This window comes from Pygocentrus nattereri, chromosome 8, assembly GCF_015220715.1.
Source record: "Pygocentrus nattereri isolate fPygNat1 chromosome 8, fPygNat1.pri, whole genome shotgun sequence".
In the NCBI taxonomy this organism is placed as follows: Eukaryota; Metazoa; Chordata; class Actinopteri; order Characiformes; family Serrasalmidae; genus Pygocentrus; species Pygocentrus nattereri.
Window position 1 is genome coordinate 43,859,609 of NC_051218.1, and position 17,824 is coordinate 43,877,432.

At 44.4% G+C, this 17,824-nt stretch overlaps 1 protein-coding gene across 3 annotated transcripts; it reads right to left on the reverse strand.

Moving 5' to 3' along the window:
• Positions 1 to 30: 30 nt before the first annotated feature.
• On the reverse strand, positions 31 to 17,579 carry immt (inner membrane protein, mitochondrial (mitofilin)). 3 transcript variants are annotated; one of them, XM_017712503.2, is made up of 14 exons: positions 17,397 to 17,579; positions 15,428 to 15,501; positions 13,994 to 14,186; positions 13,687 to 13,852; positions 10,375 to 10,509; positions 9,778 to 9,894; positions 9,107 to 9,240; positions 7,009 to 7,112; positions 5,991 to 6,126; positions 5,628 to 5,757; positions 2,789 to 3,009; positions 2,324 to 2,455; positions 1,358 to 1,487; positions 31 to 1,170 (listed from the first exon to the last, which is right to left on the reverse strand). In XM_017712503.2, exons 1-14 carry the CDS (start codon positions 17,436 to 17,438, stop codon positions 563 to 565), a joined length of 2,322 nt encoding a protein of 773 aa, XP_017567992.1. In that variant the 5' UTR covers positions 17,439 to 17,579; the 3' UTR covers positions 31 to 562. The 3 variants fall into 3 exon arrangements, with proteins under 3 accessions (XP_017567992.1, XP_017567991.1, XP_017567993.1); XM_017712502.2 differs by having other exon boundaries at positions 2,789 to 3,012; XM_017712504.2 differs by lacking the exon at positions 10,375 to 10,509 and having other exon boundaries at positions 2,789 to 3,012.
• Between the last annotated feature and the right edge of the window lie 245 nt (positions 17,580 to 17,824).

The following is a 17,824-nucleotide window of genomic DNA, read 5'->3' on the forward strand; positions in this document are numbered from 1 at the left end:
GCACAAGAGCGAAATGAAAACATGCCGAACTGGACTCTGACTCAACATCCATGATTTATTGATACCCAATATTGATGTGGAGAATCAAAGCATGACAAAATGGATTTGATTATTTCCAATATCAGATTAATGAACAACCAGGGAACAGAACCTGAAGCGTTACATGTGTGGACCTTGAAACAGTTAACGGACTAGTTTTAGACAGGCTACCAACAGCAGTACTGAGCCAAAGGGCCTTGCGTCTATTAAACACACTCAAAATTAAAGAGTGAAGGAGTTGTGTGGGCGCACTGAGGGTGCACTGGAGTGCACAGTTACCTTAGATTTGCAGAAGAGGTACATGTAGACATTCAGCACAATGTTGCGGTTGGTAGGCCACTTAAGAATTATTTTTCAGGGAAAAGCCTTCTGCGAAAGTGCTCTGAACAAATAAAAAAATAAAACAAAACAAAACCACTTTGGCCAGCGTGCCACATTATGTATAAATTAATCTGAGGCGCGGCAGGTTGCTGTTAGTAGCAGACAGGCAGCAGTCCTCATATTTTTACAACTCTTGTCAAAGTTAAGGAGCCTGGGTGGTGCCTAAACCCACTGCATTGGCGTACGCTGACAGGAGGCTGATGACCTGTTTGGTTTCCAGGGTGAGCCGGGCTTCTTTAAGCCAGTCCTGAGCCACGCGGCGCGACTCGCCGCGCAGCTGGTTGATAAACTTGGCGGCCAGCTCCAGGTCGCCACGCTCGATGCTGTAGGTGGCGTAGGCAAGCAGCTTGAAAGTGTCGAGGTCTTGGGGCGCCAGCTTGACGGGCGGCGCCTCCTGCTCCTTCTCAAAGAGGAGGACGGACTGTAGGTAGGACAGGAAGTATTGGTACAAGCTGTTGCGCGTTTCATCGATCAGCGCCACGCGCCGCGCCATCCGCCGAACACCATAGAAGCGTGCCCTCAGGGACGCCTCGCTGTAGACCCCGCGGCTCAGAGATTCTTCAGGCAGAGCTGTGGCTAGAGCCTGGGCAAACTCATTTTCCGCACAGCTTTCCTTGATTGCACGAACGGCGTCCTCCAGAGGCTCGGTGGGCGAATCGGCGGCCGCCGTCTTCAGGGTGTAGTTCAGCGCCTCGACGGATAACCACAGCTGGTGGGCTTGGCGGGCCTCTTCCTCAGCTATGACATGACCTGAGACGAGATGGAACATTCCATTTTTAATCTGCACATGTGGGAATCATGACGTTCCTAAATTACTATTTAAATCAGAGGCGATCATGATGTTCAAAAATAAGCCTGTTCTAGTCGAAGTTGCCTTCAATCAAAAACCAGCATGAGGCGAAACTAAAACAGGGCTATGAGGAGGATGCAAACTCACTGTCTATGGCCTCCTCTATGCCCTTGAGCCTTGCGTAGGCAGAGTTCATGTCCAGCGTGAAGGCGTCCAGCTGCTCCTGGGCCAGACGGCGATAGTTTGTCTCCTGCTCCATCAGCTTACTGTTCATATTCTACACAAGAGGGCAGTTTGAGACATTAGTGCATTCTGGATTCACCTTCCTCACTCAACATACATTTTTACTATGCAGTCCCCCCCAGAAACTCACTTGTCCTGCAGTGATTTTATTGCTATTTGAATGTGAAACTTTAACTTAGGCGTCATTATATATATATATATATTATATATATATATATATATATAAAAATCTTTTGATGAGTAATCCACTATGAACAGGGCTAAAGACAATCAGATTCACACACATACAATTTTCTATCTATAAGGGCATAGAGGAAGCCACGGACAGTGATGCCTGATTATTCTTGACTGAAAGAAGTTCGTTTTCACTCAAGAGGTCTTTTAACTTTTTCAAACACTGTACTGAGACTTCTGCAATCTGATCACTGATTTCAAAAAAATAATTTAATTTTTTCCAGAGTAAATTCATTTTTTTAATTAATCTCCTCCGATTTCCAAACTGGATTTATCTGAATTCTTGAAAATTGAAATGTCTTCTCATCTGATAAACTGTGTGTGAATCTGTCTTTAGCCCTTTTCATATTGGATTACTCATCAAAAGATTCTTTTTATATGATGCCTCAGTGAAAGTTTCACATCCAAATAGCAATAGAATCAGTGCAGGACAAGCGAGTTTCTGGGGGTCTGCATCTTCCACAAACAGATTTTTCCCTCCCTACATCATTCTATGATCATAGAAAACGAATAGTTCATATGAATAAAAAAAAAAAAGTAACAGCTGCTTTAATCAGCCTGCAGACTCGCACCTTCCTGACTGACTCCTTATTAAACAAACCATTGTTCATGCCACAGCAATGAAATCATGCTCACCTCCTGCGCCTCCTCCCGCAGCTCGTGCTCCTGCACCTTAAGCACGTCTCGCAGGTGGTCAGTGTGTGCGGCCGCTTGCCGGCGCAACTGTGTCCTCATTTCCGCCTCCATAACCTCCCGCACCTCGTGCACCTGAGACACAAAGAAGGGTTAGAATCATCTCCTCACAACAATACAAAGCCTCCAATTTAATAAAAAAAACAACAGCCACTAACTCCCCAGAGTTTGTATGTAATTAGCAAATCATGCTATACATTAATATGAATAATAGAGCTATGATAGTGATCAAATTAATTAAAAGTAGATCTATTATTATTATTATTATTATTATTAAATTTCAGAAATTCTGAAAAAGCAAACCTTTCAGTGCAAGATCACCAGAGGTTTATTTACAACAGATACGATTTTATTTTACTACTAAAAATGCTCGTTTATGGCACAAACACCATTAAATCTCAGTCCTACTTTCTTCTCCTGATCAAGTCTCAACTCCTCGCGGTTGTGTTGCAGTGCAGTGGACACGGCCTGGTCCACTGCTCTCTGGTGCTCCTGCTTCTGCTGTTCCAGCGCCGCCTCGATGCGGATCTGCTCGCGTACTCGCTGCTCAGCCAGCTCGCGGTTCAACTGGTCAATGCGGCGGTGAGCGTGAGCAATTAAAGAGTTCAGGTCATCTGCACTCAGCTTCCCTGCTGGAGAGAGAGGTGCAGAGAATTACTCCAAACTGACCAGCTCACAGGAGACCGTACTGTAGCTTTGAAATCTGTTCGCAAAAAAAAAATTATTTAGGATTTATTAAGAGGAAGGAGCAGGAGCAGGAGGAGGAGGTGGGGATGTCTCAGTTCCTCTGACAGACTCAAGAGACAATCTGGTCAGATTTCTCAAGTGTTATTGTTTACAGTCCTTCAAGGTCAACTGACACGCAAACGTAAAAGGACACGCCACCCTTAAAACTAGCACTCGGCCCGAGTCAAAATCTGAGCACCTTATCAAACCTCGCACAAATCCTGCAAACCTTGTGCAGGCAAGCTGTCTTAACTGGCGACGTTTAAAAAGCAAACAATTCATAAAAATCTGTCTCAAACTTCAATAATTTCCCCAATGAATAATAAACATTCATCTTTAATCTGGTCAGTCTTTGGAGATGTCGAGGTGAAATCAGCGTATGATTTTACATGAACATCAAACATCTCACCACCTTCTGAAACGAAAAACTGTCATTTTCAATGCTGCTTCCCATTATATAAAAAGGTTTTGAGACCATAAAACAGCTGTTTGCCCATTTTTGGGACACGTTTTAACATTCCCAACACTCTTCACCAGTGTCTTCCTTGGTATGAAGAGAAGGTTTAGCCTGAATAACAGCAGCTTTGGTTTTTCATACTGCTGAAAGCACGTGTTTACTATATTTTGAGCTAAAGGTGGTTTAAACTTCTGAAAGGTCTGAGTGCTGACATCAAAACAAGGTGAGAAAACACGAGATATGGCATTATTCCCAACGCACTTTTACTGGTTGATGCAAGTCTTTGGGGAGAAGCCATGGTAAGATCTAAACAGCTTTTTATTTAAATCTACTACAAATCCATCCTGTTTTATGAAAAACATTGACAGCACCCCGAGAGCTGAATATTGGTCCTTCTTACTTATGCGATCTTCCGTTTCCATATAAACCCACCCGTACTCTCCGCTGCTCTTGAGCGGATTTGCTAACCATTCCTCCATCCAACCTCCACAGTTTGGTGATGAAGCATTTTCTAAACTTTCTAAGGAACTCTCTTCCTCCACTTGTCAACTTGACCGTCGTCCTTTCTTATTTTATTACTCAGGGGCTGAATTTCAGTGCAGGGTTGTGGTTTATTGCACATAATTTCATTGATACCCACAAATCTAACCCTACAACGTGGGAAATTCCTGCAGGCATTCACAGCGATGTTCAACCTTTTTAACTCACTTTAACAAACTTTGTCATCTTTCATAAGCTACATTCAAAAGGTGGGTGTCCTAGGAGAGCGGTAACGGTCTTCTTTCCAGTCAAATTGTTGGGGAATGTAGTTTTAAAACTTTATAATACAAGATGATGTACTAATTGTTTTTCTACTGAAAGTCGACCCGTTTTTCCACAAATCCGGGCTCTAAACTATAAACAGACGGCGTCTCTTCAGTGATCTGCTCTGGAAACATTATGTTTATAAAAGATTAGGATTTATAGTGTAAGATTTTTCGTATTCAGCAGTAAATTGTATGCATATAGTCATGTTTATGATAAAAACACATTTTCTATTAATTTGAGGAGAGCTTTTCTAAATAAATAAATAAATAAATAAAATGAATAAATAAATAAAAACACTTTACATTTATTTCATGCAGTTACGGAAAAACCGAAAAACATCCTGGAGAATATAAATAATGCTCAGCCAGTATCTGCACCAGTATAAAATGCGGGACGAATGAACGAACGGACCGACTTGTGCTCTGGACAACACCAACACACCTGGCGCGCCCTCCCTATGAGCCTACGAGCGCCTTCTGCTGCTGCAGCACCTCTCGCTCAGACAGTTGGGCGTCCGGCGCATTGCTCAAGGGTCAGCCCAGGGCATCAAACTGGCGACCTTCCAGCCACAAGGCTGGTTCCCTAACCTCCAGCCCACGACTGCTGGACTTGGAGGCCTGCAATTATGGACCATTGGCTGAATCGTAAATCTACATCCTCTGATGTGGAACCCACTCAGAAAAAGAACACCGGAACCTGAAAGGGCGCAAACAGCAGTGGTAGCGATGTCAGCGTTAACAATATTAACCCTCAGGGTCCTCAGTCAGGTGACCGTAACGTGAGTGAGGTGAAGCAGCAGCTCAAGCGCAAGTTTCAGACTAACTGGCTCAGAATATTTCCATGGTTCGAGCTTAACGACGGTGAAATGAGCCGCTCGGTTTGTAAAACGCTCCGTGCTGTGCCTTTTACCAGCCGATGTTACAAAACCTCAACTTTAAGGCGCCACTCGGGAGGCGTTTCTCACACAGCAGCCTTGACAAGAAAGCGTGAGGCAGAATCAGCAAAGAATGTGATGCCTAGTGCTGAAGTTGCGCAGTCGCAGTGTGAGGAGGAAACGAAGGGGCTTCTCAAAACTGCCAACTTTATAGCAGAAAAAACTGGCTAATTCAAGAAAGAGGGATTCTTTCAAAAAGAACGGGACAAGGTAAGACCTATAGTTAAGCTCTCAAGCACTACCCCCCCAACAAACTGTATACATCCCCCTATGTGAAACATTTCAGCGGGTAGAGCAGGTAAAGCCTGTGTGTGGGAGCTTACTGAGACCCTTCCAGTTTGCCTGGACTTCAGGAGTGATGCTGCTCAACTCTCTCTGGAACTGAACCTTGGCCTCATTCACCAGCTCGCTGTACTGAGACACGATCTTCGCCTCAGACTGGGCCGCCTGCACCTGAAATGCAGATGGAGACGGTGACGCCACGTTCAGGTGTAGCTTACAGGTTATACGTACAGTTATATGTCAGCATTTTCATACCTGGAGACAATACACGGTTCTTTGTACATGTCTGGGTCTGTGCTAAAGCTAAAATAGATTACAGACTCTGATTTTCTACTGATCTGCCTGCGTGTTGATGGGATTTGTCAGCTTCTAAGCACATTACTGAACCTGATTACAGTACTTACTTTGGTTACGACTTTGTCCAAGTCCACGATCATACTGTGCAGGTTCTCCTCTGCAGCCAGGATCTGGGGTCTTGCTGATTCAATCTTGGAGCCCTTGGCACTGTCGATCACGACTCTAAGCTTCTCAAGCTGTTCTCTAGGTAAGCACGGGGAAAACACATGGACAAAAAACTATCCAGTAAATAACTGTCCATTAAAGCCTTCTTGACCATGGTGACATCAGAACTGGTGCTGCTTTGTTTAAGGGTACGCAATGGAAAGAAGCTGCTCTTCTAAAATATGTCCTAGTCAGGAATTCTTAAAGTGTAAGCTCAAGATCAAGTGACCCTTATTAGTCCCACAACGGAGAAATCTCACCTCTGCAATCTCACCCATCTGTGCAGTGAGACACCACATACACACTAGTGAACACGCACTAGGAGGCAGTGAGCACACTTGCCCGGAGAAGTGGGCAGCCCTATCCACAGCGCCCATGGAGCAGCTGGGGGCCAGGTGTCTTGCTCAAGGGCACCTCAGTCACATACTGTCGGCTCAGGGGATCAAACCGACGACCTTCCGGTTACAAGGCTGGTTCCCTGACCTCTAGCCCATGACTGCCCCATCAGTAAGAGTGCATAGTAAGTACTGCCAAGGTTGGAGCACTGCTATTTGACAATCTCTTGCACTGCTGTATCCAACATCCTCCTAATGTGGCCATAAACCTTGCAGGTCTACATGAACTCATTAGCATAATGTTAACTGAACTCTGTTATTTCATTTCATTTGCTATCGGCAATGCCAGCAATGTGTCTTTATTTACATTGAAACATTTGAAACATTGAGCGACTTACAATTTGATCAATTTACACAGTAGTGTTAGGAGTCTTGCCCAAGGACTCTTATTGGTATAGTGTAGGGTGCTTGTCCAAACAGGGGATTGAACCCCAGTCTACAGTGTAGAAGGCAGAGGTGTTACCCACTACACTAACCAACCACCAATTTGACTGTCAAGTCCGTATCCCCCAGTTCTCGGCCTTACTTTGCCTGGAGCAGAGCCTGTCCAGCTTGGTCTACAGTTCGGGTTCGATCACTCAATGCGTCCTCCAGCTCCCTCCACTGAGCCGACTTCTTATCTGGAGGATCCTGAACACACACACACACACACACACACACACACACACACACACACACCCGCTGCTATTAGAGAGCGACCTATGGCAAATATTACAGTACAGGCTGTACTTCACTTAAAGTAATTAAGTACAAGTAAACTTGTAATTCAATTAAAGATGGTAAGGGGGTATTTCAAAAATAAATAATCAAAACTGAATAAATAAATACATAACATTAAGTATATAAAACTGTCACCACATATTAATAAGCTTCTTTTTATACAATAATATCATGTACAACGTACAGCACAAGGTCTTGATGTTCTACTCAATATTATAGCATTCAAGGACTTCGGGTTATCACTTACTGTGAATTGTATACTGTAATTATGTCATTACTATATTTGTTTTTTGTCATCTACTTCAAGATTTCAGACTCATGTACAGCTCTCCATCATTCTGGACACATCTGAAATGTCTTCATTATTTATAGCTTCATACTAATTACCAGAAAGCTTAGAATTTTCATTATTCTAGTAAACTGACATGTTATAGGAATATCTAAAAGCAAACAGGCATCACAAAAATCTTGAAGTATTATATTTAGGGCTGGGAGATAAATCAAAAACAGATCTAAGCAAATAATGGTGATGTCATGATGCACTGAATTATTTCCTAAAGACTCATCAAATAGTTGTGACACCATGTCACCATTTATACAGTTTTAACTGTAAATGTTCTTTTCTATGACACAGTGAAGAGAACAGACAGGAGAGAGCAGGAAAAGGCAGGTCAACCAGGGCTGCACAATACTGACATTAAAAAAGATGTTTGATAAAGCTGTCGGATATCACAAGATATAAGAAGTGAACAGTGTGCCTCGGACTGGTTGTGACGCAAGTAGACTTTTTTTTTTTCTATGTGTAAACAGAAACCTAACTAGCCTCTCCTTTACGCAAACTAGCAAAATACAAAATTACAAAAGCATCATTCACTATTGTGCAAAACGAAAAGAAAGAAGCTACTTACATCAGAACTGCAAGCACATTTTTGTGCACTGAAAGTCTGAGAAACAGCATTACCTCAACAGCTTTTTCTATAAAGGCTACAAAAACAAAAGTGTATGTGTATTTTTATACAGGCACGCAAGAATTACGGAGTATGAGAACAAACCTCATGTTTGATGCATCTTTATGAGTTTGTAGCTCAGGATGGAGTGGGTTTTGAGCTGTGCATGTTTTGTAATTGGCTGTTTAGCCTAATGGTTAAGTTACATGACCCCGATTAGCTGATAGAGTTCGGCTTCTAACCGTTTGAGCCGGCAATGTAATGACGTCTCACTGGTGCCGTTAACAGTTTCTCTCAACTCACAAACTCACGCTGCAATAACAATAAAAATATGATTTATCGAGCAGCCCTAGGGTCAGCCAGGAGGCACGAGAGCGAGAGGGAGAGAGAGCGAGAGGGAGAGAGAGCGAGAGAGAGCGAGAGAGAGAGAGCGAGAGAGAGAGAGGGAGAGCGAGAGGGAGAGCGAGAGCGAGAGGGAGAGCGAGAGGGAGAGCGAGAGGGAGAGCGAGAGGGAGAGCGAGAGGGAGAGCGAGCGAGAGATAGAGGGCGAGAGATAGAGGGCGAGAGATAGAGGGCGAGAGATAGAGGGCGAGAGATAGAGGGCGAGAGATAGAGGGCGAGAGATAGAGGGCGAGAGAGAGAGAGCGAGAGAGAGAGAGCGAGAGAGGGAGAGCGAGAGGGAGAGCGAGAGGGAGAGCGAGAGGGATAGAGGGCGAGAGATAGAGGGCGAGAGATAGAGGGCGAGAGATAGAGGGCGAGAGATAGAGGGCGAGAGAGAGAGAGCGAGAGAGAGAGAGCGAGAGAGAGAGCGCGAGAGAGAGCGCGAGAGCGAGCGAGAGCGAGAGAGAGCGAGAGAGAGCGAGAGAGAGCGAGAGAGAGCGAGAGAGAGCGAGAGCGAGAGAGAGCGAGAGCGAGAGCGAGAGCGAGAGCGAGAGAGAGAGAGAGAGAGAGACTCACCTCCGAGTCCATGGCCTCTCTGAGTTTGTGTGTGTGTTTGCCGATGGCAGAGAGGGCTACCTCCTGTGCTCCAATGGCCTGCAGGGTGAGCTTGGCTGAAACCCCCAGAGCATCCTCAAGGTCAGCTGACAAAGCTGGACACACACACACACACACACACACACCATTTTACTCACAACTCTTCACAAATAGTTTACACTAAGGCCCAATCCCAATTCTTATTTTTCACCCCTACCCCTTGTTTTCGAGCATCACCTTGCCCCTTGGAACCGACTTATAAGGGGTCGTGGTTGAAATCTTCCCTACGAAATGGGACCCTCAAATAAAAAACATTTACAGCTACTAGTGCTGCTCTGTACGTGACCCTGCCAGTCTGCAGTGATAGCAGTAAAGGGGGCTCAGCAGTTATTAATGTGCACAAATCAACTTATTAGGTTCAAATGTACACATACTACTACCAGTAGATCCGCTTTAAAGAACAAGGGCCCTTAAGTGCACATACTAGCTATATGTACCTGAAAAAGTAATCAATGAATATTTCAGTTATGCAATTTTCAGGCCTTTGGTAAGAAAGAGCACTTGACTGAATAAAAGGAGACCAAACATGGGGTCACTTTATATTGTAGGCTGTGATATGAGCCTGTGTGTCAGAAGATCTCTGGAACACCTACCAGCCAGAGCATCCTGTTCTGCCTGGTCCTGCTGAGCTAAGCGGGCAGACACTTCCTCCACAGGTCGCTCTTTCAGGGCATGTTCGTCAGGAGCACACTCAGAGCAGCATTCTTCAGCTACAAATCACAAGTTGAACACGCTTATAAACGGCACAGGCACAAACACATACTAACTGACTTGTGGCCCAAATCCCCCCTCCTCGTACCACGAGGCATGCAAAAAAAAAAAAAATGCAGCATCTACAAAAAGGCCACAAACTGGGTGCAAAATGAGTTTGTGATGCTGATGAGTTAGGGTTTAGATATTTAAAAAGTGTAGTGGTCATGCAAAGGGAGGAAGGAATGAGTGGGTTAGTAATGAGTTAGACAAAAACACATCTGTCCTGAAGCTGGAGAGACAGAAAACGCAGAAAGAAGGGCAACGTTGGGATGAAGAATCTCAAAACACACGTGGCGAGGCAGGCAGCAGTGCCGTGTGCCGGATCAACTGATCCAGGACCAGCTCGTATCCAAGTATGACAGGTATCTGAACTTGCTCACTGGTCCTGGATCAGTTGCAAAGGCCGGGAGCACTGCTCCAAGCTGTGCGGCTCTAACCTGCCGCAGGCTGGCCGGGCGAAAGGGTCTGGGCTTCGGGCTCGGCGGTCGCTGGTTCGTAGCTAGTGACCGGGGCGGGCACAGACGGCACCTCACTCATGGCTGAAATGATATGGGCTGCCTCAGCTGAGGCCTCTGTAACAACAGTGGAACCTACGTCAGGACAGGCGGGGGTGACACGGAAGTCATAAGCAAGTTCACACCAGCTGTTGGCATATTCAAAGTTTGGTCCCTAACTTTAAACGACTGATTGGAGAAAAATTTGTCTCAAGGTTAGTCAGGCAGGACGTTTTTGGCTTCATCTTTAAATAACTAACTAAAAGAACTTGACAGGAGCGGCATTTCGTGATGCAGCGGTGAACAGCAGCGCTCATTTTCCAAAACACCAGACCAGACGAATGCGATTCCCACAATATTCACCATTAATAAGAAAACTTCTTGTTACCAGGCCTGGGCCTATATTTTCGCATTAAACCCAAATGGTGGGCTGCAGCGTAGAACTCCCTGATACACTACCTTTACACTTAAAGTAGTTTAAACGTGAACTTAAACTACATATTAAAGTAATATGCAATAATGCAACAAGTGGTTCATCTCTCGTTTTGAAAACTGTAAAAGCACGTATTGCTATTAATGAGCTCCTGCTGGTGTGGGTTCATAATGGTTCCTTCTCTTTAGATTACCCACACAAACAGCCTTGTGCGCCCCCTTGTGGAGAAACTCCACACTGCTAAACAGGTCCAAGTGCATGCATGTGCAAATAATTCCTCTATAAAGCAAAATCTGATTGTTTTTTGGTACAGAAGCATGCTTGTTCATTGTAAATTCAATTTGTATATAATCATGTTTTTATCATTCAGGTTACAAAAGCTAATTCTTGTCACAGGCAAGAGTAAACAATGCCTGCTGCTCTGTGCCTCTGGGCTCACTTCCAATTTCGGCCACAAAATGGAGAGTCAATGACCCAAATGCCCACTTGCCTTGGAGGTTTCTTTTTGTATTATTTTTTTTCCCTCAAATCTACATGCTCACACACACACACACACACACACACACACACACACACACACACACACCCAAATGTACTGCTGGAATTTGTTAACTGTATCCACTGTGATAGTCAACGTGATGGTGCAGTGACCATGGTGTCAAGACAGTCTGACGGCATAGTTGCAGCTCTACTGGCTGAGGTTTGCTTACATGCCTCTTCAAAAATAAAGTTTTAAACAAAATACGGTGTTAAACAAGCTGCCATTACACTAAGAGGCTATCCTTGCAACTAACCTGACAATACAACTTAAATCGGATGACCTCAGGACAGACCAGTTCGGCAGGGAGGACCACCACAGTCACCACAAAGGAAATAGCACATTTTTTTTCACAATGTAGCACATTTTTGTACTATAAATACAATATATGATAAACATCTTTCTATTATTGCGATCACAAATTCTTAATTTCAGTAATTTATTGGCTTGGCAGCCAAAGTGACTAGTATTAATTCATATATCTGTACGCCTGGTAGCAACCATCTTATGAACTGATTTTCTTCTGTATTTTTTTTTACATTTTTATAGATAACCATGTTATACAGTGTGAAAAAACTACACAGGCAAGTCTATTTGAGATTATTTAACATCTTCACAGCGCTTTAAGTAAGCGCGAGAAAATGCATCATGACATTTTTACAGGGCCGACGGTATAAGGTATAAGCTTTCACGACGTGTCAGCCTTGTAGCTCCGCTGCAAAAGTAAAGAATTAAATGCTTTTTCCCCAAAAAATGACTTAGAAGTAGACTTTGCTCTGCTGAGGCAGGTAAATAAATGGTCATGCTAAATTACTGCCACCATGGATTAATCGTTTCTTTGGTCAATTTCAGTAACTGTAAATCAAAGTACGTAATGATTCAAAATGCAGTCAGAGTCAATATACATTAGAGCATGAAAGAGAAAAGACATCCTGAATCAATGATTTGTTAAAGATTAGATTTGGTTAGGAAATCAATTTCAAAAGTGAAGAGTGAGACTGTAAAAGCACTAAAGTGGCATATGCAGTTCACAGAACCTGTTGCATGTATAGAAAGATAAGGTAAGAGCCCCTAATAGCCCCCTTTTAAAGGAGAATTTGCTATACCACAAAACAAGAGAAGCAATAATGTACACAGCACCTATGTTCACAAAGAAAGTTCCACAAAACAACCTTCGCTGATACAGTCATCACACATAGGACCCATCTATACACTGTTTCATACCTGGCAGTGGAGGAATTATGTCGTTCCCACATGCAGGGATGTCTTAAATAGTATGTACAACTCAAATCCCAGATACCAGCAGGATACTTCACCTGGCCTGTTACAGACTCAAAATAATAAACATCTAGACCAGGGGTCTTTAATTAAAACACAATAAGGTCCATTTAGAGAAAATGACCTCAAGTGAAGGTCCAGAACATCAATGTGTAACTTGCTTCATGATTCAGTTCCATATACTGTTTACTGAAGTAGCCTAGTAGGAATATCAGCATCTTATACAGTCGACAACTGAATATCAGATCAAATAAAGTCCAGTTCGGTCAGATTTCAACAACATTTACTGTCAGTTTCCTCTTCTTAGATCACGTCATGTGGAATAACTTCCCTCTGACTCACTTTCTTCTCTGACTGCTGTTTCTCTCCTCGTCCCTCCCCTGTGTGGCGTCACTCACTCAAGTCTCAGTGCTTATCGTAATGAACGGATCTGATTGGCTGAGTAGCGTCATGTGTGATATTTACAATGCATGAGACTGGTCTGGGAGTCTCCCAGGTCACTATAGCGGTAACAAAGCTTACAAAAGTTACCATCTTCTTCTGTGAGTTTATTGGCTGGCTGCGAGGCAGCAATCTGATTACTCTCCGACTCCTGTAGAACCAGAGTTTCCCATTATCTGATTACTCAAGTGCATGTAAATGTGTTGGTCGGATCGCTGACAAAATCTGATTTTCTGCAATTATCGCATTATTTTGTGCATGTAAACACAATTACTAGTGGGCTGTCACAAGGAGAGGTTTGGTAACAGCTACACAAACACACAGACATAAAATCACAAATTTCTGTATGAATGTTAATTGTATTTACCATACTAGTGTTTCTCTGAGCAAATAATGCTTACAGATGAATAGTTTTCCAAACATAATATTCCAAGGTGCTTAAACATCTGCACATTACTGAATATCCACAGTCCCACAGCTTTAACCCTGCAATTTCCTTAGGAAATAATAACATTTCTATCTGTATATCTACTGTGTGCCTGTACACATCCTCACATACACTCACCCTCAATGGTCTGTGGTGACTGAGCTGGGGTTTCGTCTATAGCAGGCTTGGGTTCCACCGGTGCTGCCTCCGGCTGCTTGTCTTTAGCTTTGCCTTTTGCTTTGGGCTGCTTTGAGTCCTTTGAGGCTTCAGACACCGAAGATATCTGCAGTGGTTCAACCTTGACCTACCATACATCCATACACAAAAGCCTATTTTAAAACCCCTAAGCCAGCTCAGAAAGGGTGTAAGCTATGGGAAATACATACAATTAACTGTGGATAATATAGGAGTGTGTGTTTTTTCTACAGTTGAATAGAAATCTTACCGGTTTCTTTTGCAAAGGGACAAACTGTGGTGGAGGGGGACCAAGCGTCATCTCGAAGAGTTGGTCAGAATAGGGAACGCTCTTCTCAATATTTGCCCTGAATTTGGGGTCCCATTTGGCATACAGGATTGTACCACCTAACCCACCACCTACTGTCAGAAGACTGGCAGCTACGATCTTACCAGCAGCAGACCTGCAATACACAAACACTGAATTTATCAAAAGTAACCCGCATTTTAAACACATTGATATTTACAGACGACTACAGAATCAGGTATTTGCAGAAACAACCACAGGGTCATAACTTCTGTTCACACAGCAGGTAAAACTGGCCAATATCCAATCTTTTTCTTCATATGTGACAAAGATGTGTGTCTGTGTGAACAGATAAACACACAATCTGACATTTTCAATTACGATACGCGGCACTTTCATATGTGGTACTGAAATCCGACACGTATCCGATATGCAGCAACGCCACGCAGTCTGAACAGCCAGATCGGAATTCATCCTTTACGTCAATCCCAACTCAAAATTCGTCATAAGTTGGTGCCACTGAGACTCAAACATTTGGGATGATATTTCTGTACAAGATATGAAGCGACTCATCCAAAACCCTCCGTGTTTGAAGAGATTTAGAAAGAAACGCCTGAACGCAGCCGTAGGAGAACGAGGCCGCAGCGTCAAAAAACAGTTAAGGGTCTGAAAACAAAGTTTAAAGAATCTGAGGACACGGACCAAAGAAGTGACCACACCCTTTATACGGCTCGAACACATTCCGGGTGATGAGCCCAGCTTTCGGTCAGTGACGCTTCTTGGTGTCTCCTGTGATGCTGTGATCCGGTAGCGACTGGAGTTCGTTGGCAGTCGTGATTGTTTACCTCTGGATGAGCCCCATGAAGCAGCGTGAAGCTCTGATCTTTTGTGGGCAAGTTTAGGAGCTGGTCTGTTCAGACTGACGTCGCATACAGACCCCTTTTAAAAGACGTTGTGGACACAAAAAAGATTTGGTGAGAAAATCAGATTTGGGCCACTTTCACCTGCTGTGTGAACCTTAGACTCAACTGAAAACTGGTGGGGTGATTTCACAAAGATCAAAAACTCTGAAGAATCTGGAGATATTCTGAATGGAGGAACAGCCTTAGATCTCTTTATATGTACTGTCTAACCTCCCTGAGCACTGGAAGAAAAGAGTGTTATTATTCTGAGAAAGTAACGCTGCACTAGTACCAGCTGCAAGTGCGTCAATAACTGGGGCAGCGTTTTCTGACTCATCCTTACCAGTAGTGCCAGTAATCTGGCACTGGCACCGTATATGACCTGCTGTTTTTTGAACAACATGCCAAGACCCCAACAAAGCAGATAAAATGAGGTCACGCCTCTTCTGGAATTAAATGTGGCTTCTTTGGACACCATTCATTCATCGATTCCTACCCTGAGTTTCCAGCTGAAGCGTAGCGACGGCAGTGCTGCAGGGGGTGGACTGCTACCTTCCCACAAACGCATTTCTGAAAGGACAGAAGTGAGAACAATCATCCATGAAACAGCACTAAGAGAAGGGAAAAACAAGAACGGATCCAGGCTCAGGATTACCGAATACATCCTCACATTCCCTCCACTGCCAGACACTTCAAGGCGGATATGAATAAACTGTAGACTTAGTAGAACAACTTATGACATAAGACGGGAGAAGATAACGTATTTCTAGTCTGCGCTTCTGAAATCTTTGATTGTATTGCTCAATTTTCACGTTCACCTTTTAATTTTTACTCACTTTTTATTAATAATTCTCTCTGATAATTTTATCCATTTCTACACTAACTTTATTCACTTTATTACCTCCTTATTTCTACACTCACTTTCCATTTAATCAGTTCCACTTACTATATAGGTGCAACTGTGTAGCTCCACAATTACTGACTGTAGTCCATCTGTTTCAGTTCAGGACCCCCATGGACCACCACAGAGCAGGTACTATTTGGGTGGTGGGTCACCCTCAGCACTGCAGTAACACTGACGTGGTGGTGGTGTGTTAGTGTGTGTTGTGCTGGTATGAGTGGATCAGACACAGCAGTGCTGCTGGAGTTTTTAAACACTCACTGTCCACTCTATTAGACACTTCTACCTTGTCGGTCGACCTTGTAGGCGTAAAGTCAGAGACGACAGCTCATCTGCTGCTGCACGGTTTGTGTTGGTCATCCTCTAGTCCTTCATCAGTGGTCACAGGACACTGAGGACCATTCTGAGTCCAGCAGTGACACCGAGACGTTTAACGTCTCCAGTTGCACTGCCAGCACAACACACTCACAAACCACCCCGTCAGCGTTACAGCAGTGCTGAGAATGATCCACCACCCAAAGCAGCACCTGCTCTGTGGTGGTCCTGTGAGGGTCCTGAAGACTGATGGTCGGGGTAAAGGTGGGATAACATGAGAGAAACACACTACAGTCTGTAGTTGTAGAACTACACAGTGTATCTATATAATAAGCACAGCTAATGTGAATTTGATCCGACTGTATTCAAAGACGATGATAAATCAGTGATGCTACCCTGGAAGTAACACGTAAAGACAGCGTCCATCACTCCACTGAGGACCAGTGATGCAGACAGAGGACCTGGAGCAACTCAACAGGTCTAAATTGAGGGCCAGGCTCGACCTCGAGTTGGTTTCACTGTTAAACCTCCGAAAATTATTCGATAACGTCAATATTTTGGCATGTCCGTGAAATCAGAACTTTCGCTTATCCTGCGCAGAAAACTTAAGCGAACTTTTATCTCGGCAAGGTCACGTCCTCGTCACGCACAGAAACATGTCCCCGCTGCATAAAGCGGTATCAGCTCGGCACCACTTCTTTCTTCGCCCACCTCAGCCTGGACGTATGAAATCTGGCCAGGCGAACGAAAATCAGTTCGAGTGGCAAAGTTTAAACCCTGCACCGACGCCTTTTCTCCATGAATGGATGACGGAAAACCTGAATCATGCCTTGCCCGCCCAAAGCGGCGTCGCTGCACGCTGAGAGCTTCCTATTGGTGGAAGCCCACGTCGCTCACTTCACGCCGCGATTTCATTTGCTATGCCAGCCGTCAATCAAACAAAATGCGCCCGCCCCTCCACGCTTCGACTTACGCTGTTTACGTAGGACTTGGAGTGTCCCAGCTAGCAGCTACACCTTTAGCCGTTTCACATGACACGCACCGCACCGCACCGCCGCGACGCACAGTCAACGTATTCACGCGGTCAGGCCTCAAACTGCGGAAAACCAGGCGTAAAAGGTGAACATAGACCCAGCGTAACTCAGACACGCGTGATTAGACACAGAAACGCAGCAGGCCTGCCGTGCGGGTCACTGAATGACCGCTCTGGTGAGTCTAGCTCTCACAAGTGTCCCTGGACAAAGCTCACCCGCGCCGCTGCATTTGCGCCTTTCAAGCACACACGCAGCATCGTGGCCGTTCCTCCTGTTCGTATCGGTTCTGAGCGATAGATGTTCACAGGACCAGCTCAGCAAAACATGATAAAAGCGATGAACCCTCCGCTGCTCTGCGTCTTCACTCCCAGACCTGCCTCGGCGAGTGACGGAGGCGCCGCGCATGCGCTCTAGGCACGCTAAAGTCGAGACGCCCAAGGTAACCTCCACTTGAGTAAAAGTACTGAAGTGTCGAAAGTAAAAGTACTGAAAGATTTACTGACTTAATGCAACTTAGTTCCAAGTTTAAGTTGAATAAAAACTGGCTTTAAACTCAGGATCACAGATGAGCTCCTTTACTATGTTGATCTGTAGGCCTCTGTTCATAAACATAAACCAGCCCAAACTCATTTACTATAAAATG